The sequence below is a fragment of the Colobus angolensis genome, unplaced genomic scaffold (genome assembly GCF_000951035.1).
Source record: "Colobus angolensis palliatus isolate OR3802 unplaced genomic scaffold, Cang.pa_1.0 Scaffold1, whole genome shotgun sequence".
NCBI classification, from domain to species: domain Eukaryota; kingdom Metazoa; phylum Chordata; class Mammalia; order Primates; family Cercopithecidae; genus Colobus; species Colobus angolensis.
In genome coordinates, this window is record NW_012110918.1 from 3720415 (window position 1) to 3742566 (window position 22152).

A 22152-nucleotide genomic window follows, 5' to 3' on the forward strand; every position below is an offset into this window, starting at 1 on the left:
TCTGTCTCAAAAAAAAAAAAAGCCGAGGATGACTCGGGGCGGGGGAGGGGGTGGTCTTTTGTGGAGGGGAGGATACACCGGTTCGCATCGCAGGCGGATTTCAGGTCGGAAAGTCTTGGTCAAGGAGCCCGATGCTGCCTCCCGGGTCTCGGGGAGCAGCCCCTGGGCTACCGCCCAGGTGGGATCGTGAAGGGGATGAAGAGCTCCCGTGGCGAGGATTATTGAATCCGGTTGCTGACTGCGCGCAGTAAACACTCCTTAAAGATGGAGCGCTTAACGGGAGGGTGTGCGTGTGTGTTCCCGGGTTGTTACCTTGCACACCCACTTAGGCCCGCATGAAAAACCTTTACTCCCCGCCGCCGGCCACCGCTGCCGGGGCCACACACCTTGAACTCACGTCTCTGAGGAGAGGAGACAGGTTGACTTTTCCGGTGTGCCTGTCTGATCCGACGGCTCGGGCTCATTGTACACTGTGTTTTGGAAGTGTCTGTAGGGTGGCATGTTTGGGGTTGTTCCTTGTAGGCCGCAGAACTTGTGTCTCACTTCTAACTCCAGACCTGCTTTAAAAACACACTTTTTTGGGGGGGAGGGAGGGGGTACGTTTCTAAGTATGTCCTCATACAAACTTCCGAGCAAACTTTGTGTGACTCTCCCCACCCTCCTCCTCCCTTTTTCTAAATGGAAAAGAATGTCCGGAGGGGTTGCCAGATAGAAGACTACACTTACAAAGTGTTTATGATTCCAGGTGCATGAAATCTGTAATATTACAGGTACATTTTACTTATAGTGCCATTTTTGGTATTCTTACATGGACATGCCACCCCCATTTTAGGAGAACTTGTATTTGGTTTGAAAAAGAATTGAAATCACGGCGTTATCCTACCTTCACCGTTTACCCCTGATAAATTGTCCACGTTTATATTCGGGTGAGTGGTGAGAAAGATAATTTAACGTAGAGGATTTGTGTGTGCGTGCACGTGGACGAATAAGCTGTAATTATGTTTGCCCACACTAGACTTTGAGATTTATTTGGACTAATTTTGTAGTTGAATGCCTGTGTGTCACGTCTCAGTCCACTGGCTGAACTTGCTGGATGAAAAGTTGCCGTGAATTTGGTATTTGAGAATTTAGCTTGAATGTATGTTGGCTGCAATTTAAATAATATGTTACCTTAATGCTTTCCCTAGGGAAAATTGCAGGGAATCGTTAACTGAGTGGTTCTTAATGGAAAAGCTGGATTGGGGGATACTTACATTTCCAGCCCCCATTCAGTGTCCTTATATTGGGAGGAGTCAATGGAAACCTTTATAGGGGATCTTTGTTGCTTTAAAGTGTATCTGTTGCTGTTGCTATCTGGAGTCAGTGATCGTGGAAAGAACATGTGATCTCAGGTATCAGAAATAGGCTGTTTCCATTTACTTTCCTCTGGGCTATATAGAGAAAATGAGGAAAAAAATAGGGATTTTGATTTTCTGCAGATAAAATGAGTTGAGGTTTTTAGTATGACTCAATAGATCTTAAAGTGTTTATCTGTGGTTTCTGTACTGCCTATGATACATTATAAAAATTTGTATGTAAAGCTTGTTAAGAGGAAAGATTATGCTTATATTTTAGGGCAAGAGGGCATATTTAACTACATTTATAGAGTGATTTTTGTTTCAGGTTTTTCTGAGGAATTTTAAATACCCTGTGTCCTCTTAATAGTAAAAACAGTTTGAGGTACTCTGAGTTTCTTACAACTACTTGTCTCTGAATAGTTTTCTCTTAAAATTTGACAAATATTAAAAACATTGTCCTTCCTTCTTTGGTTACAGTGTAGTCTCTTCTGTTTTGACAGGAAAGTTAACATATTTTTTTTTCATTTTTGTTCATCATTTACAAATTAGATGGTACAGATTTTAGCAAATAGATCTCAAGAACTGGATCCAATTAGCAGCTTTTAAGGACGTAAAGATTAAAGGATTAGATGGAAAAGATTGGTTTGACTGACTGGATAAATGACAGGGCTGTGTTTGATGTGCGTCCGGGAATTGGTCTGGAGCTGGTGCCCAACTTCTCAGTCCATCGTGAGAAGCCAAATAAAATACTTAACCTAGGCCTCATTTTGTTTTTTAAAAAAGTTGATTCTTTGTGAAGACCTTAGGAAATGTTTGGCATACCTTTAGACTAAGTGTTTAACAGTTCATTTAGAGTTCATTTAGATCTGGGTTCCCTAATAGAGGAAAAAAAATCACTTAAAAAAAGATCCCATAGTGAATTTATATTTGGTTTACAATACACTTGGGCTATAAGATGTTTTAAAATTATTGTTCTTTGCTTTAAGTTAATACCATATTAGTATTTTAAATTTATAGAGTACCTTTGATTCAAGATGCTGTATAAACTTTAGTTAGTTGGTAATAACCTTGTTGTGGAATTGCCCCTTTACTGAAAAGTGTAAACATTTCTTGCATGGTGACGTGTACACACACACACACTCTCTTTCTGAACAAGAGGAAATATTTGAACCATGAGATCTCTGCCCACAATTGATATTAGACCTTTCCACATGTTATTCTTAAAACCAGTATCAGTGAACTGTTTGGTATTTGTCAACACTAACAAAGTGGGGCTAATTTAATAATTTAATCCCAAATTTTAGATTCCTCAGGCAACTGGGGGTTAGAATCTGATTTCATCCATCAAGCTACTTCTGTTCTTTATGACACCTTAACATATGATCATTAAAATGGGCTGTATGGTAACACTATCAACTTCAACTAATATTTCTATAACAAATTGATTACAAAATGTATCATTTATATATCATACTTATATGACTATTTGATACAGGTAAGAAATACAATCGTTTGGGTAGAGAAATATTCTTTACAGTAAAAACTTTGGGATAATTTGTTAGACCATTATTGTTTCTGAAAACGAAAGGCTGGAAAAAGCAGCTTAGTGTCGTAATTTGTAATATTTTAAATTCTTAGGTATGGAGAAGTAAAATAAGATTACTCCTCCAGAACATTTATTTCAGATCTTTTTGTACATTTAATGTTTTTGTATGCTGCTGCTCATGTTATTAATTTCAAAGTCCTTGGCAATAAGGAGGTTAAACTTGTCTATAATGTAAGGAAATTTAACTTTAAAAATTTCCCTTTAGATATGCTAGCATCTTACTCTTGGTTCACTACATATTTTATCATTCAAGGCTTTAAAAATTATAGCTTCATTCTGTTTCACAGGTTTTTAAGTATGCCTATACACCATAGTGACTTTATTTATTTTTTGAGATGGAGTTTCGCTCTTGGCTGAAGTATAATGGCTCAATCTTGGCCCACTGCAACCTCTGCTTCCCAGATTCAAGCAATTCTCCTGCCTCAGCCTCCTGAGTAGCTGGGATTACAGGCACCCGCCACCATGCCTGGCTAATTTTTTTTTGTATTTTCAGTAGAGATGAAGTTTTGCCATGTTGACTAGGCTGGTCTCGAACTCCTGACCTCAGGTGATCTCCCTGCCTTGGCCTCCCAAAGTGATGGGATTATAGGCGTGAGCCACTGCACCCAGCCCATAATGACTTTTATATACTAGAGGTGTTAGTGATTCGAATGTCCCCAATTCATTTTATTTTCTTTGTCTCTGAGGAGGAAGCCAGTGTAGCTGAGCTCCTTTTTCTCTTAAATTCTGTCTTCTAGTCTAATGTTCTTCAGGCAGGCAGTAGAACATGCCAACGTCCTTGATGTAATTTGGTATTCATAGTAAAGTCTGTGTATTTTAGTCATCACTTTTACTTTTTTCTTGTTGGTTGAGCTGTTACTATCACAGCATACTAACATCTCATTTAGCATAATTCAGTTTTCAAGATAAATGAAGGGTCATACTTAGGCATACAAGATTTTTATTTTAGCCTTTTTTTTTTTTTTTTTTTGGCAGATTTTTATTCTGTTGCCCATGCTGGGGTTCATTGGCAACAGTGTGCAGTGAGCCATCCCAGCTCACTGCAGCTTTGACCTCCTGGCTCAAGTGATTTTCCCATGTTGGCTTCCCAAGTAGCTGGGACTACAGGTACATGCCACCATGACTGGCTAAGTTTTTTTAGTCCTCCCCCACCCCCCGTAGAGATGGGGTTTCTCCAGGTTGCCCAGGCTGGTCTTGAATTTCTGCACTCAAGGAGATCCTCCTTCCTCAGTCTTCCAAAGTGTTGGCATTACAGGTATTAGCCACCATGCCTGGCCTGTTTTAGCCTTTTTTGATGAGAGTCTTAAAGATGTAACACATCCTCCTCTTTTCAAATAGATCATACTTAGTAGAACTTAACGTTTTATTCATGATTCAATATAAAATGAATATAAATTATTGTTTTGTTGTAATATGTAACGTGAGGATCTCATTAGGGCCTGTAGAGAGAAGGATTTCATCCTGGCTAAATGGTGATAGGTCGTTTAACTTTGTTCTTACTAGTTTTTCTTTTTGCCTTCATTTTTGTTTACTGATACTTTCTTTGTCTGAGAATGCTGAACCCTTGAAATACGCCGTCGTAATCAGCATTGTACATGTTTCTGTATGATTGACATGTATGGAAAGTTTAAGTGCCAGATGCTGTGTTAAGTTCATATCTATTACCACTTTTAATTTTCATAGTAGCTCTAAGTGGTAGGAGAAACTGAAAGTTGGAGAAGTACATGTCACAACCAAAGTTGTCGAGAAAGCTTATTACAAGTTTATTAGAATTTGTGTGGAAAAATAAAATTGACGTATTCTGTTCACTCAGAATCGCCCTCGCCCCTAGCAATACTTGCCCATCTTTTAAGGCTCAACTCAAAGATTACTGTTATCCCTAGAACTTTCCCTGACCTGAGTTGAACTGTCCTCTGTGACTCTAAGAAACTCTTCTTCTAGTATCAGACCTAACCCACTGATAGGTGTTTATTGTTCCTATGCTTTAAGTGCCATGAAGTCAGGATCCTTGTGTGAGCATGGATTAAGATGTTTTTGGCATTTTATTTAATGAATGCTGGAGAGCTATAAAGAGTTCCGAATAGTTCTGCATATGTTCTTTATGGCTAATGCATTGGGTATGAGTGGCAAGAGGTGAGGCTCTAGACAGGGACCAGCCTAGTTAGGACCTTGTTGTAGTTTGCCAAGATGTTCATTTTTTTAAAGGTGGTAGGAACCATTGCAGGATTTTAAGCGTTGATATATTTGCTGTTTAGACACAATTTGGGAGCAGTATGGAGGATGGACTGGAATGGGAGCCATGAAGACTGGTTTTAGGGTAACTGGTTAAGAAGATTCAACAGCAACCATCGTTCAGATTTTTTTCTTGTTTGAATGTTTATTTCAAAATTTTTTATTACAAATAATTGCTGTAAACATCTTGGTGTAGGTAACTTTGATATTTTTTTAAAGGATTTTTTTTTTAGGATGCTTCCACAAAAATAGTGTTACTGAGTTTAAGTGTATGGATATTTTTAAGGTTTCATGATTAATTTTTCCTTTAGGCTGCTGCTTAAAAGAGTTGGGCCTATTTAGCACAGTAGTAAATAAAGATGTCCCTTTTCGCTATTCTGTTATAAGCATTAGCTAATTGCGTTTTAAATTTTTTGCTAATTTCATGGCATGTGCCATTTAAACATTCGTGAAGCAGGATATTTTCCTGTCTGTTTACTAATCATATTTATTTTCATTGACTTGTTTGGCCTTGTCCTAGTTATGTCAGAGCCTTAATGTTTTTCTTATTGATCTACCTGAGACTTATAATAATATTAATCTGTTGTCATATTTGCTAGAAACATTTCCATGGTGAATTATTTGTCTTTTAATATTGGTCATTGTTTGGACGTGTAGGAATGTGTTATCTTAGGAGTCAAAATCTGTCTAACTTTTGTTTTGTTTTCGTATTCTATACTTGGAAAGCCTTTTTCTTCAAGAAGTTTGATAAATAAGTACATTATATTTAGTGTTTTTAAAAAATGCTTTAATAAACTATTCCCCCTTCAACTGCTATTTGGCCATCTCGTCATTGTTTATTAACCAATTCTTCTTTTCCACAGTGATGTAGTATCTTTTCAGTTATGTTAATTATAATAGAGTCAGATATATCTCTTGTTCAGTGCCATACTGTTTTCATTATTGTAGCTTTATAATTTAGTTTAATATTCTCATTAGGCCAGTTTTTTTAAGAGATGGAGTCTCACTCTGTCACCCAGGCTGGAGTACAGTGGCGTGATCTTGGCTCGCTGCAGCCTCTGACCCCTGGGTTCAAGTGATTCTCCTGCCTCAACCTTGCTAGTAGCTGGGATTACAGGTGCATGGCACCACTCCCAGCTAAGTTTTTGGGGGGTGGAGATGGGGTTACGTTGGTCAGGTTGGTCTCGAACTCCTGACCTCAAGTGATCTGCCCGCCTTGGCCTCCCAATTTTTTGTTGTTGTTATTCTTATTTTTCTCTGCCACATAAATATTAAACTTGTTAAATTTAATAAGGGCTGGGTGTGGTGGCTCATGTCTGTAATCCCAGGACTTTGGGCAGGCTGAGGAGGGTGGATCATCTGAGGTCAGGAGTTTGAGACCAGCCTGGCCAACCTGGTGAAACCTTGTCTCTACTAATAATACAGAAATTAGTTGAGCGTGGTGGCACATACCTGTAATCCCAGCTACTGGGGAGGCTGAGTCACGAGAATCGCTTGAACCCGGGAGGCGGAGGTTGCAATGAGCCAAGATCATGCCACTGCAGTCCAGCCTGGGCAACAGAGTGAAACTGTGTCTCAAAAAAAAAAAAAAAGACATTTCGTTGGGATTATTATTATAATTGCATGACTTTGGAAAAAGAGATATCTATGTTTATTTAGTTTTCTCACCCAGGAGCATGCTATGTTTTTATGTTTATTTAAGCTTTGGCCCATATTGCTCAGGATAGCTTTATAATTTTCTTCCTATGTTTGAATTTAATTTCAGATAATTTATTTTTATTTGTGTGATTTACATTGTGTTTTCTAATCCTAGTTATTGCTTGTATTTACGAATGCAGTTATATGTATTTTTGCTCGATCAGAACAATTTTGGCTGGGCATGGTGGCTCACGCCTGTTGTCCTAGCACTTTGGTAGGCCAAGGTGGGAGGATCACTTGAGTCCAGGAGTTCGAGACCAGCCTGGGCAACATAGTGAGACCTCATCTCTTTATTTATTTATTTATTGTTTTTTTGAGACTGAGTTTCACTGTTTTCACCCAGGTTGGAGTGCAATGGTGCCATCTCGGCTCACTGCAACCTCCGCCTCCTGGGTTCAAGTGATTCTCTGGCCTCAGCCTCCTGAGTAGCTGGGATTACAGGCAAGCGCCACCATGCCCGTCTAATTTTTTTGTATTTTTCGTAGAGACGGGGTTTCTCCATGTTGACCAGGCTGGTCTCGAACTCCCAACCTCAGACGTCACTCTGCCTCCAGCTTGAGGCAGGGGCTGCAGAGCTTTCCTCTTCAACCTTCAGCTTGAGTTGGCAGGTGCACAGTCACAACCGTTAGGGTCCTAGAACATTCATTTTCAGGAAGTAAATCTTCAGGACGTACTGAAGCATCTTCAGAATAGCAAATACAAAGGGGCTGACTCACGCTGACAGTTCTGTGATTTACATGATCATATTCAAGAAACAGCGAGGCCAATCAGATATCCATATGGAAAAATATGAGCTTTGACTTCTAACTCACACCACACAAAAAAATTAATCCCAGGAAGATCATAAACCTAATTGTGAAAGATAAATCACTAAAGCTTTTAGAAGATAATATAGGCAAATATCTTCAGATCCTTGGGGGAGATGAATATCTCTTAAACGGGACAAAAACCAAGCAAACCATAAGCAAAAAGACTGATAAACTGCACATCATTAAAAGAATCTGTTCAATAAAAATACCATTAGGAGATTTAAAAGTCAAGTCCTATAGACTAGAAAAAGATACTTTATATATATACTGTTTTTGTCCAATGAAAGACATATCTATAATATGCAAAGAGCTCCTTCAAATCAATACATACACATACAACTCAATTTAAGACTGGGATGACAACTTGGACAGACATTTTATAAAAGAGGATTGACTGGCCAATAAGCAAATGAAAAGGTATCATCTTAGGCCGGGCGCGGTGGCTCAAGCCTGTAATCCCAGCACTTTGGGAGGCCGAGACGGGCGGATCACGAGGTCAGGAGATCGAGACCATCCTGGCTAACACGGTGAAACCCCGTCTCTACTAAAAACTACAAAAAACTAGCCGGGCGAGGTGGCGGCACCTATAGTCCCAGCTACCCGGGAGGCTGAGGCAGGAGAATGGCATAAACCCGGGAGGCGGAACTTGCAGTGAGCTGAGATCTGGCCACAGCACTCCAGCCTGGGCGACAGAGCGAGACTCCGTCTCAAAAAAAAAAAAAAAAGAAAAGGTATCATCTTTAGTCATCAAGGAAATGAAAATTAAAACCACTACTCATCTACCAGAGTGGCTAAAATGAAAAAGATTGGTAACACCATTGGTCAGGATAAAGAGCAACTAGAATGCTCATTTGTTGCCAATATGAATATAAATTGCACAAACACTTTAGAAAACTGTTTGGTGGTGGTATCTATTAAAGCTAAACATGCCAGGCATGGTGGCTCATGCCTGTAAACCTAGCACTTTGGGAGGCTGAGGCAGGTGGATCATGAGGTCAGGAGGTCAAGACTGACTTGACTAACACAGTGAAACCCCATCTCTACTAAAAATACAAAAAATTAGCTGGGCGTGTTGGCACGTGCCTGTAGTCCCAGCTACTCGGGAGGGTGAGGCAGGAGAATCACCTGAACCTGAGAGGCGGAGGTTGTAGTGAGCCAAGATCATGCCACTGCACTCCAGCCTGGGCGACACAGATTCCGTTTCAAACAAACAAACCTGGAAACAACCCAAATATCTATTAATAGGATAATGGATAATAGGTTGTGATATATTTTTACAATGGAGTACTACAGAACAATGGAAAAGAATGAACTACAGTCTCATGCTATATGTACAGCTGAAGCTCACAGACGTAGTGTTCAGCGAAATAAACCAGACATAAAAGAATATATACTGCATGATTCCATTTTATAGGCGTGAGGTTCAACAACAGGAAAAATTAACGCATGGCGCCATAAGTCAGAATGGTGGTTTTCAAGGGGCACAATGACTGGGAGAAGGTACACAGGAGCCTCTGGTGGGCTAGACACGTTCTAGATCTTGATCTAGATGGTGGTCACAGGGTGCATGTCATATGTAAATACTCACCAAGGTGGACACTGAATATCTGGTACTTTAGTTACATCATTCCTCAAAAAATTTTTAAAGGAGAAAGTGGGGCAATTCAATGGGGAAAGGATGGCCTTTTTTACAAATGGTGCTGGTTCTACTGGGTATCTACATCCTCAATACACAGAAGTTAACTCAAGGTGGACCACAGACTCTCATGTAAGAGCTAAAATGATAACATTCTTAGAAGAAATAATGGAAGTAAATCTTTGTGACCTTGGATTAGGTAATGGGTACTTAGATACCACACCAAAAGCACAAGTGACAAAAGAAAAACTAGATAAATTGAACTACATCAAAATTAAAAGGTTTTATGCTGCCAACAATACCATTAAAAGTGAGCAGAATGGGAGAAAATATTTGTAAATCATGTATCTGGTAAGGGTCTAGTATTCAGAATATATACAATTTAAAGAACTAGCCTGGGCAACATGGTGAAACCTCATCTCTATACAAAATACAAAAAAATTAGCCGGTCATGGTGGTGTGAGCCTGTAGTCTCAGCTACTCAGGAGGCTAAGGCAGGAGGAGCACCTGAGCCTGGGAAGTTGAGGCAGCATTGAGCTGAGATCATGCCACTGCACTCCAGCCTAGGTGACAGAGCAAGGGCCTGTCTCAAAAATAAATAAAAAAGAGAAGAAAGAAAAGTACTATTATAATCCAACAATAAAAACAAAACAACATAATTTTAAGAATGGCAAAGGTAGGCTGAATGTGGCATGCTCTCGGCTCACTGCAAGCTCCACCTCCTGGGTTCTCGCCATTCTTCTGCCTCAGCCTCCCATGTAGCTGGGATTATAGGCACCCTCCACCACGTCCAGCTAATTTTTGTATTTTTAGTAGAGACGGGGTTTCACCATGTTGGTCAGGCTGGTCTCAAACTCCCAACTGTTAGGTCTGTCCGTGGGAGGAAAGTCCACCAACAGGCTGTGTGTGAGCAACAAGGTTGTTTATTTCACTCGGGTGCAAGTGGGCTGAGTCCACAAAGAGAACCAGCAAAGGGAGATAGGAGTGGGGCAGTTTTATAAGATTTGGATAGGTGGTGGAAAATTACAGTTAAAAGTGGTTATCTCTTGCTGGCAGGGGAGGGGTCACAAGGTGCAGGGTGGAGAGATCATGAGACTCATTGTCCAGGGGAAGAATGTCACAAGGTCGATTGATTAGTTGGGGGTGGGACAGGAACAAATCACCAAGGTGGAATGTCATCAGTTAAGGAAAGAACTGCCTGTTTCATTTTTTTGGTGGTTCTTCAGTTGCTCCAGACCATCTGAATGTGTACCTGAAGGTCACAGGGGTTATGATGGCTTAGCTTGGGCTCAGGGGCCTGACATTGAGGATCCTTCTTTATCTTTCTCTGATGCCCTTCTATGAGAATGAATCTGTTTTGGAAGAAAATGAAATTAAGATTATCCATCACAACAACCACTATCTCCAAATCTGTATTCATTCCTTCTATTCATTATAAGTCTCATCTACCTGATGAAATAACTTTTTTGAAGACAGGAATTGTATGCTGTTTAACAGTGCTTTGATTCTTCCACAGTTCAGTCATCCTTGATATCTTGCAGGGGATTGGTTCTAGGATACCGCTGCCACACCATACCAGAATCTGTAGATGCTCAATCCCTTACATGTAATGGTGCATATTTGCATATAACCAACACACATCCCCCATATACTTTATTTATTTACTTAGAGACAGGATCACCCTCTGTTGCTTAGGCTGGAGTGCAGTGTCACAGTCACAGCTCACTGCAGCCTCAACCTCCTGGGCTCCAGTGATCTGCCCACCTCAGCCTCTTGAGTAGCTGGGACTACAGGTGTATACTACCACACCTGGTTAATTTTTTTTATTTTTATTTTTAGTAAAGACAAGGTCTCACTATGCTGCCCAGGTTGGCTTCCCACAGTTTTGGGATTACAAGTGTGAGCCACAGTGCCTGGCCCCATGTACTTTAAGTCATCAGTAATAAAATGTATAGATATTGTACAATGGTGACAGTTATTATACTGTACTTTCTATTTGTATTTTTATTGTTTCTTTTTTCAAATATTCAGCCTCGTCTAGTTGAATCTGAAGATGTGGACCTGCTGATGAAGAGGGCTGACTGTATCTAACTTAGGGTCTCACATGCACCTGGCACTTAATACATTTTATTGACTGTTTTAGCTAACATTCAACAGACAATTCCAAATAAAAACCTCTTAAAAGTAGGTAAAAAAGGAAACCTTAGTCCTTCCTCTAAAGTGGCCAGAAAACCAGCCTGGGTAACATAGTGAGACCTTGTCTCTACAAAAAAGTTTTTAAAATTAGCTGCCTGCCTGTAGTCCTAGCCACTCAGGAAGCTGAGGCAGGAGGATCCCTTAAGCCCAGGAGATTGAGGTTACAGTGAGCTAGATCACAACATTGCTCTCCAGCCTGGGTGACAACAAGACCCTGAGGGGAAAAAAAAGAAAAAAAAAGGAAAGGAAGGAAAGAATATAAGTATTGAAAAGGAAGAGACAAAACTATGATTATTTGCATATGAAATGATAAATGTTAGACAGCCAAAGAAGCCTGAGAGATTCAACTAAGATTTTACTGGGCCAGGCGCGGTGGCTCAAGCCTGTAATCCCAGCACTTTGGGAGGCCGAGATGGGCGGATCACGAGGTCAGGAGATCGAGACCATCCTGGCTAACATGGTGAAACCCCGTCTCTACTAAAAATACAAAAACTAGCCGGGCGAGGTGGCGGGCGCCTGTAGTCCCAGCTACTCGGGAGGCTGAGGCAGGAGAATGGCGTAAACCCGGGAGGCGGAGCTTGCAGTGAGCTGAGATCCGGCCACTGCACTCCAGTCCGGGCGACAGAGCGAGACTCCGCCTCAAAAAAAAAAAAAAAAAAAGACTTTACTGGAAGTAATATGAGAATTCAGTACAGTGGCTATATACAAAATCAAGAGATTAGCACAAAAACCTCAACTACCTTTCCCATGCACCACCAATAACTAATTAGAAAATGGAAGAAAGATCCCATTTACAATGGCAATACAAATGTATGAAGTATTTAGGAATAAAAATACAAAGATCTTTAACAAAAAATATGTAAGATCTATATGATGGAAACCCTAAAACTCTTCTGAAAGACATTAAAAAGAAATGAACACATGACATGAGATAGCATGTTCCTATAATGTTGTATAGATGTCAATTCTCAAATTAATCTACAAATTTAACATAATCCTGTTCAAACCCCAAGATCGTTTTGGGTGGTGGCTGTTTTTGAGACAGGGTCTCGCTCTGTTGCCCAGGCTAGAGTGCAGTAGTAGTATGACCACAGCTCACTGCATCCTCGACCTCCCAGGCCTCAAGCAATCCTCCCACTTCAGCCTCTGAAGTCTCTCATATCGTGTCCAAGAAATGGGGACAAATCTCACAAAGGAACTAGGCTCAGGAGGGCTGGAATATTCAGGGAAGGTTTCAAGCAGAAAGATGAACTTGAGTTGGCTTTTGAGAGATTCATAGGATTCCCACAGGCAGAGTGAAATAAGGGAATTTTAGGTGGACAACGCATAGACAAAAGCAGAAATGCGGATGGTGTGACTGGGGTATGGTGAGGGGCTGCTCTGGCTGGAATGGAGGGCTGCCACAATAATGAAATGGTGAATGAGGCAAATAAGGTTGGATTGGTAGCATAGCGTCAAGGTTGCCAGCTTATTAAATCACTCTTCCAATATGCTAGCACTGGCCTGTTGGGAAAAGTAATGCATCATGTAATCAAACAAAAGGCAAACAGAGGCAAGCTCCAGGAATGGGCACCGTGAACAAGACTTGTCCCAGAGTAGCCAGATGTAGGCTTTAGACATGTTAATGCAGGCTGAGCATCTCTAATCTGAGGGGGAATGTCTCATATGGTGTCCAAGAAACGGACACATCTCACAGAGGGCCTGGACTCAGGAGGGGTAGAGTATGAGACATCATTCCCCCTCCCCTGTGAACTTAAAAATGTGGCCAACAATTTTTTTAAAAGATGTCTACTCTATAGTGCTTTAACTGGACCTATTTAGGCAATGCCTTACACACTGGAGAAGGATGATACTATGTGAATCTAATAAATCTACAAGACAATGCTTCTCTCTTTTGGCTGTCTCCTTCCTCTCCAGGGTGATGACAACTCCGTGAGGGTGGAGATTATATGTCTCTCATCATTTCAGCAACAAGGAAATAAATTAGTGGCAGAGTAAGGGTGACTTGGTGAGTACATCCAATTGTTGACATAGTTTTGGGTAGGAGAAATTTTGCTATTATATCACCTTAACTTCTTAAAAATGGTCTAATGGGATTAACTTGGTTTCAATTCACAGAGATCTCCTGGAAGCAAGGATCCTTTAAAAATCCTGGAATATACACTGCAGTAAAAGCATACCTCAGCCTTAAACTACTGAAGAAGAATGTCAAGTGGGAAAGTGGCTTTGGTTTTGAGTTTGTGGAATCTGAATCCACACAAAGACAGGACTGTATTCTGAAAACCTGAATTAATTATTGTCCTTACCTCAATAAGACAAAAAATTATAATCAAAATCATTAGCATTACAGTCACAGATATTGCCAAGATGAGTCTGTTGTTATAGCCATATCCTGGAACTTTTTTCGTGAGCTACAAAAGAAAAAAAAAAAAAAAGGAAAGAAAAATTAAAAAAAAAAAAAAAAAGAATGAAAGCTAACTTTTCAAAACCCCAGTATTCCAGTTGAGTAGCTTACAGGTTCTTTTTTATTTTTTTTGAGACAGGGTTTCACTCTGTCACCCAGGCTGGAGTACAGTGGTGCGATCACAGTTCACTATGGACTCTACCTCCCTGGGCTCAGGTGATCCTCCCACCTCAGCCTCCCGAGTAGCTGGGACTACAGGCACGTGTCACCACACCCAGCTAATTTTTGTATTTTTTTGTGAAGACAGGGTTTCACTATGTTGGCCAAGCTGGTCTGAAACTCCTGACCTCACGTGATCCACCCACCTCGGCCTCCGAAAGTGCTGGGATTATAGGCTTGAGCCACCACTCCCGGCCTACAGTTTATCTTGTACACTAATCTATTTCACTCTCTAAATGAACAAAGTGGGAGATCACTGTTATGGCCAAAGTTACAAAGTGGGAGATCACAGTTATGGCCAAGACAAGCTATGGCCTGGGAGTCCCAGGTTCTCTTGTGTGGGCACTTTCCTGGCATATGCTAAATGATGGGAAAGTCTGGGTCTTATGTTTCTGTGTGGTCTTCTGCTCTTTCTGTTTGCTTTTTCTGGGTTTTTCTACTCTTTCTGGGTCTCATGTTTCTGTGTGGTCTTCTGCTCTTCTGCTCTTTCTGTTCCCTCTGGGCTTCCGTGCTTTCATTGATATAGTTCTCAGTTTTCTATTGGTCCGTATCCCATTCTGCCTTGGACACCTTTACGTCCTGCTGCTCACTGAGAAGCTTCATCAGGAGGCCTGTCCTGGAGATGAACTTGGCACAGGTCACTTGCACATGGGTCTCAGAGCAGTCCGTCTTCAAGGTCCAGATAATATGAGAAATGAACCTTCTCACATCGTTGTTGGGGATGACGGACCGTAGCTGCTGGGTTAGCTGAATTTCATACTGATCACCTGGGGATGAGAGCAGTGGGTAATTGAAGCTTTTGGGCTCAGGGGACAGGTCAGTGCCCATGTTGTTGTATTCCCATTTTGTCTCAGTTTGTTTAACAGTTGGCTTTAAGTTGAATGCTGTCCCAGCGGAATCTGCCTCAGGAGGAGGATTGTAGTTTGTGTTTTCAGAGATGGGGCCTTCTGACATAGTAGTGTTTTCCATAAAAACGTTTTCTTCAGAGGCATTTCTTTTTTTTTTTCTTTCTTTTTTTTTTTTTGAGACAGAGTCTCGCTCTCTCGCCCAGGCTGGAGTGCAGTGGCTGGATCTCAGCTCACTGCAAGCTCTGCCTCCCAGGTTTATGCCATTCTCCTGCCTCAGCCTCCTGAGTAGCTGGGACTACAGGCGCCCGCCACCTCGCCTGGCTAGTTTTTTGTATTTTTTAGTAGAGATGGGGTTTCACCATGTTAGCCAGGATGGTCTCGATCTCCTGACCTCGTGATCCACCCGTCTCGGCCTCCCAAAGTGCTGGGATTACCGGCTTGAGCCACCGCGCCCGGCCACGAGGCATTTCTTACAGTTGTGTTTTTTACATTAGTGGTCTCTATAAACTGTTCTGAAGGAGCAAATACTTCCAGAAAAGGATTTTCTGGAGGACTCAGATCTCCTGAGGATGAAAAAGCCTGTTGTGAAGAGGAATTTATGAGGCTCTTCGTTGCAGAGAACGGCGGCCTCTTTGTGAGCATCAGTCTATTGAGATAACTTTTCTTTCTCAACTTTTTAATCTTTTTGACCCTGGGTGTTCTGTGGGCCACACGTCAGTGAGTTTTATGAAAGCGGTATTTTTTTCTGAAATGTATGATTGGTTTAGCAGCCTTCATATTTTTAACTCTAGCCTTTGCATTTTCTAAAATTAAAATGGCTTAGGCTAAGTCTATCTATCTCTGACCTGAGGTAGGGCTTTTGCAGGGGTGGAGGCAGAAGGCACGCCCATGGAGAAGGGTTTCAGCACAGAGGAGACTGTTGGCTTATGCTCTTGGGTGAATGAAGGCTTGACGGTGTTTCCCGCTATGTTCTTCGGCCCCTGCTCTATGTGAGACTGTTCCGGCTCCCCTGGGGCTGGATTCCCAAGCCTTTTTTTCTATGGCAGCATTCTGCACAAATGCCTGTGCACCCTCTTCCCTCCTGGTGCTCTGCTTTCCCACCTCTTTTTTTTTTTTTTTTTTTCTGAGACGGAGTCTCACTCTGTCACACGGGCTGGAGTGCAGTGGCCGGATCTCAGCTCACTGCAAGCTCCGCCTCCCAAGTTTACGCCATTCTTCTGCCTCAGCCTCCCGAGTAGCTGGGACTACAGGCGCCCGCCACCTCGCCTGGCTAGTTTTTTGTATTTTTTAGTAGAGATGGGGTTTCACCATGTTAGCCAGGATGGTCTCGATCTCCTGACCTCGTGATCCGCCCATCTCGGCCTCCCAAAGTGCTGGGATTACAGGCTTGAGCCACCGCGCCCGGCCCCACCTCTTTGAAATGCCTTTTCTGGATACTTCTTGGGCCTATGAGGACTCTTGTTCATTCTCTGCAGGTTTTTGCCTACACTTTGAATCTTTGCCAGGTTGCTTTCCTGTGGTTGGACAGTTTCTAAGTTCTTTTCAAGTAGTTGGCATTTAAATTTGTTACCTAGAAGGCTGGACTGCATAAGCATGGCAGTTTTTTCTTCCCTTTTAACTTCATCGATTTTTTTCTTGTATTTCTGCATCTAATATATTTTCTAGGAAATATACCTTTCTCAGTTTATTTTCGTAAGTTGAGTTGTTGGATGCAGTTTGAAGCGAGGGGCTGTTTGTTTTGTTTTTCAGAATACTCAGGAGCCTATCTCCATCTTGCACATTTGAAAAAAAAGTTTAATGAATGGTAACAACATGGATTCCACATCTAGATTTCCTGCTGAGAAATAAGGCAAGATGTAACTTAGCACACTGATAACATCACTCTTGTCATTGGTGTCTAGCTGCTCACTCCCAAAACCTGACAAGCTGATGCCATTGCTGTCTAAGGCTGCCTCCGGCTCAGTAGTCAGCTCACTGCTCATGTGCTTCTTCTGGGCTTGTAACACCTTCATGAACGGACCTTCTGGATTCCCTACAGATGCTTCTTCAGCTGTCAAAAAAGAAGAGATTGCTTTGATCTTGAAAGATGATGGGACGGCATGCATCAGTCCACAGCTGTATGCCCCAGTCACACCGAGTAGGAGTCAGCAAACATTTGAGTGCCATTCAGAGAGGCGAAACATACACCCAATCCTAAACCTATGAAATGGCAACAACAAAAGGAGGAAAAGACATTTTTTGAAAACATGGCCACCTACTTGGAACATTTCATAGTGTGACATATAGTAACTCTGCTTAGGATTATTCTGTTGATCCCCAGGGACCAATTGCTCCGGGCTCAGTGAAAGCCCAAGGTGGAAGACAAGTGCTTCCCTGATGAGCTGATGAGGTGGCCTCTCTGCAGACTGCTCCATACCCTGTGCTGTCCTGCCTCAGATGCAGAGAGAGCACAAGGCTCCCTCTCTCGTCCTCAGTGTGCCTGCGGTCTTGCTACCATCACAGCTGAATGCAATGAAAGGCGGTCCTCTGAGAGGAGCAGGGTGGAGATGCTAAAGTGGAGGCCCCCTCCCATTGCTAATAGATCCTCATCTGGCACGCGCTCCACTCACCTACCCCATTCTCTGCTCCCACATAACGTTGCCCTATCACAGAAGAGACGATATGGAAAAAGCACTGTGTCCACCCTAGTTCTTTTCTTAAATTTGGGAAGGGATCCAGGGTGTAGGTTAAGAGATTTTTAATTTGCCAGATGGTATGCCTATGTTGTTAAATATACAATGAATCTATGGTATGATAGCAGTATCTGGATAAACATTACTTGAGGTCCTAAAATGCAGAAGGGAAAAAGCAACTTTTGTCAGATGCCTACTTTGATTTCATTTCTTCTCTAATATTTTGGATGGGGAATCATCCAAATCTGACTGCATGAAGGTCAAGTGTGCCAGTGTGCAGCTGGGTTTCTTTTCCAGAATAAAAAGTATTTTGGGTGGTGGTGAGGGTCAGAGGAAGAAGTAAAGATTGTGAGAAAGGAGAAACATGGGCTTGGGGAGAACCCAGAATTGGAGACAGAAGACCTGGCACTAGGCTACAGCATTTAGCATCTCTGATCTTGTTTTTCCTCATCTGTAAAAGGAGATTAACAATGGTTTTCTGTCCACCTCTTGGGGAGAAGGGAATAATTTAATTGGTAAAAAAAAAAAAAAGTTTTGAAAAATAAGCAACACTTGTTTTTATATAAGTAGCCAAACATTATTAATTATCCACCCTGTGTCACTGGTAGATACTTGTATTCAAGTTATCTGGACTGGAAAGCAGTCACATTTTAGTAGTCATGAAGTTGGTACTAATAAACCTAATCTACAGAAAAACTCTTGAAAGCACTTGAGCATTTGTTCTGTGAATAGAAAGGTTCAGAGCAAGTTCAGAGTTGGATGGTCTAAGAATGGAAAAGCCTTCCATTCCATTAGAAGAGCCAGGTAGCAATTTCTGGTTATGGAACCAGAAGCCCTCAGGCTTCAAATAAAACAGCATCACTTGTACTCTTATAAAATTGTAAAAACAAAAACAAAACAGGATCTACATCTGTCCTAAAAGACAGCGAGTACTTGAGACCTCACACATATAAAACTAGCTTACAAACTACATTGCACTATATGAGGAAATTATCACTGGGGGAAAAGCACCAAGCAGAGAGCACAGTACACTGGGTGTGGATGTTAATGTCATTCCCTAGCCTTCCCATTCCTTTCTCTTGGTCCTTTATGCATATGGAACAGTTCCATTATGAAATTTTGTGATAATAACTGAGAACCTGACTCCCAGCAAAGGAGTAGTTCAGAAGTTGAGGGAGTTTAACTCTGAATGAGTAAATAAAGCAATTATATCATTAGCTTAAAATTTTATCATCAATTAAAAATAAAAATATAAAAACAAATACTTAATGTAACAATTGATCACCAGGCAATTTGGACTCACGACAATGTATGGTGCTTGTCAGACCTGCACTGTTGCAATGCAGCTTGACTGTCTTGCAGACAGCCTCAGTGCTATTTTTAAATTGGCAGAGGCAGCAGGCCACATGGCTAAGATCCTATAGATGGAAAACACAAAACAATAAATTAGTGGTAAAGCAAAGGTAGGCAAAGTGGTAGGCAAAGGAGGCAGGCCAACACTACCGCAGGGCTGGGCAAAAAGGTGTTACTGAGGCCTGTGGACGGGACAGTTGGGTAGGAACCAGAAGACCAATGGGAAGGAGGACAAAGGTGCCCAACCGAAAGGTAAGCATGGCAGTGAGTATGGTATGCCTAGAATAAAGGTGGTTGGGATTAGAATTGGGTGACACTGATCAGTAGTTTAATTCAGAAGTATCTCTTCCCAACTCAAAAGTCTCACTTTGGGCTGAAAGTACACAGGAAGAAGGTAGACTTCTAAGAAGAGTCTGAATAAGCCGCCAACTTCTGGAGTCCCTTTCTCAATTCCTGTTGGGAGTGGGAAATATTAGAAATTACTCTGGGCATTAAAAATAGCTCAGATTAACCTGGATTGTGGGGTTAAAAAAATAACAGAGATTGCATTGGCCAAATCTGGACAATTTGAGCATTCAAAAGAATAACAAAATGCTACAACATAATTTATAAAAAAGAATCCATGAAGAATGATATTAAAAAAAGAGGGAGTTGTTCTTTAATGAAATAATGCCAGCTAATGTAGAAGGAATGACAATTTTTAAAAGTGTCACTTTGCAACCACCAATGTAATAAAAATTGATTCAGACAAGGATTATTATTGATGGACACAGCTGGGTGAAAAGACATCTGAGCCAGGCACAGTGGCTCACACCTGTAATCCCAGCACTTTGGGAGGCTGAGGCAGGTGGATCACGAGGTCAGGAGATTGAGACCATCCTGGCTAACATGTTGAAACCCTGTCTCTACTAAAAATACAAAAAAATCAGCTGGGCGTGGTGGTGGGCGCCTGTAGTCCCAGCTACTTGGGAGGCTGAGGCAGGAGAATGGAGTGAAGCTGGGAGGTGGCACTTGCAGTGAGCCGAGATCGCACCACTGCACTCCAGCCTAGGCGACAGAGCAAGACTCGATCTCAATTAATAATAATAATGACAAAAATAAAAGACATTTGAGAACAGGATCTTCACTGATCTCAAAGTACTACCCCACAGATTTTTTATTAATTACCAAAGGGAAAAATTATTTTTTATTCTTTTATGAGACAAGGTCTCATTCTGCCACCCAGGCTGAAGTACAGTGGCAAAATCATAGCTCACTGCAATCTCAACCCCCTGGGCTCAAGTGACCCTCCAAATTCAGCCCCCCAAGTAGATGGGACTATAGACTTGCACCACCATGCCAAGCTAATTTTCTCTTTTAATTGTATTTTTAGTAGAGACAGGGTTTCACCTTGTTGCTCAGGGTGGTCTAAAACTCCTGGACTCAAGTGATCTGCCCGTCTTGGCCTTCCAAAGTGCTGGGATTACAAGTGTGAGCCATCACACCCCGCAAAATAACTACAATAGAGAGATCTGGAAGATCACCTTAAACAAGTGATCAAACTTAGCATTATGAGCCACCTGCGGTCACGAGGCAGGAAGGATCCATCACCTGTGCAGTATTCTTCCCAAAAATGCTTCACTTGAATCTCATCATGCGGAAACAGACAAATCCAGATTGTGGAACAATTTACAAGAAAACTGTCTTTGACTCTTAAAAAATGACTTGTCATTAAAGATCAAAAAAAGTAGAGTAATGTTTTAGATTAAAGGAAATGAAGACATGACATGCAGTGCCCAATCTTTCATTGGATTCTGTACTGTTCTTTCATCTTTCTGGTATGTTTGAATTTTTTTCAAAATATAAATTTGGGCAAAAGAGATAACCAAGATAATTGATTAATGTATTGTTATGGCTTATTGGGGGCAGTTTCAGAGAAATAAAAACAATCTCTGTAACTGGAATAAATTCTCAAGGTTAATCTTAAGCAGTATAGATAGCATGGTCATTAAGAATACAGATTCCATAGCCAGACTAGGCTTAAATCCCAGCTCTGTGAATAATATGAATAATATGAATAGCCGGGGTTCTTCACCTGGCTCCGTATCTTGCACGCCATGTTGAGCATGATCAGCTTAGCCTGCGAGGCTGGGTTGGGCTGAAGGTACCGGATGGTCCTGGCCAGCACTTCTGTCACCGCCTTGCTGATGACATCCACCTTCCTCTCCATCTCTTTGAAGTCATCGTCCAGCTTGGTCCCCTCAGCCCCTCCGACCTTCTCACTGACCAGATGGCTCACACTGTAGAACTGCTTCTTCAGCCCCGCAACTGACATGCTGCCTCCTGCCGCCTAACCTCCTGCCCTGACCGTGCCAGCAACAGTCTCCCGGGCGCCGCCGAACCTCTGTGCGCCTCAGCGGCCCCCATTGGCACCGCCTCCACCATGCGCTTGCCAGCTCTGCGCCTGCCCCGGCGCTGCCTCGAGTTCATGATTCTTTAGTCTCCTTCAATGTAGAACTGTTCCCAGGATTGTTTTAAAGTATACTAACAAACCTTTGAGACTGTAAGTGACCTGAGATATATATTATCCTTACTTGAGAATAGAAATTTTCAATACGCATTAAAGATCATTACACATGAGCCCAGACAAATAAGCTGGCCTACTTACTTTATGTATAAATGTGTAAATTCCTGAAGACTTCCAATAATGAACTCCAATAAGGCAATTAATTCGATGTCTTTATGGCCTTGGTGACAAATGGTTACAGACAATGAGAGTATTTTTCCTATCCACGAATGGTCAAGAAAAAAGCAGACAGATCCTCACTATCTTAGAGAACTAAGTGAGAAAGCTGGTCGGTGAAGAGGACTTCATCCAGAGAGGAAGAGATCTAGCTGACATGGAAGATACTGCAGGAGGCTGAGGAAAGTGAGGCTAGAGCAGTAAAACAGATCTGACAGCCTGGTGAAGATAAGAAAGTGACCTGACAAAAATGAATGGAGCAGAGTACTAAATGAAGGGCCCTTTCCATGCTAATCTTGCATAATGCCCTCAACCAGTCTTAGCATAACTGAGTTTCTATTTAGCTTGCATATTGTGGAGGGGGTGGGGGTGGTGGTGGCACAATTTAAGTTGCAGTAAGTTGTGTAACAAACTCAAAAT

The 22152-nt window shown here is 41.7% G+C and overlaps 1 protein-coding gene and 1 long non-coding RNA gene across 2 annotated transcripts in view; one reads left to right on the forward strand and one right to left on the reverse strand.

Moving 5' to 3' along the window:
• The first annotated feature begins 13350 nt into the window (after positions 1–13350).
• Positions 13351–13928, forward strand: LOC105522400. Its single transcript, XR_001003484.1, has 2 exons — positions 13351–13522; positions 13633–13928. It is a non-coding gene; the product is annotated as an uncharacterized LOC105522400 (long non-coding RNA).
• Positions 13929–14614: 686 nt separating this feature from the next.
• LOC105521615 (putative LRRC37B-like protein 1) overlaps positions 14615–22152 on the reverse strand; it is an 18407-nt gene continuing 10869 nt past the window's right edge. Inside the window, exons 2-3 of the mRNA XM_011956206.1 lie at positions 16895–17035; positions 14615–14904 (exon numbers count right to left, since the gene is read on the reverse strand). Of these exons, the coding sequence (XP_011811596.1) occupies positions 14675–14904; positions 16895–17035 (371 nt within the window). The 3' untranslated portion in view covers positions 14615–14674. The remainder of the gene's footprint in view (positions 14905–16894; positions 17036–22152) is intronic.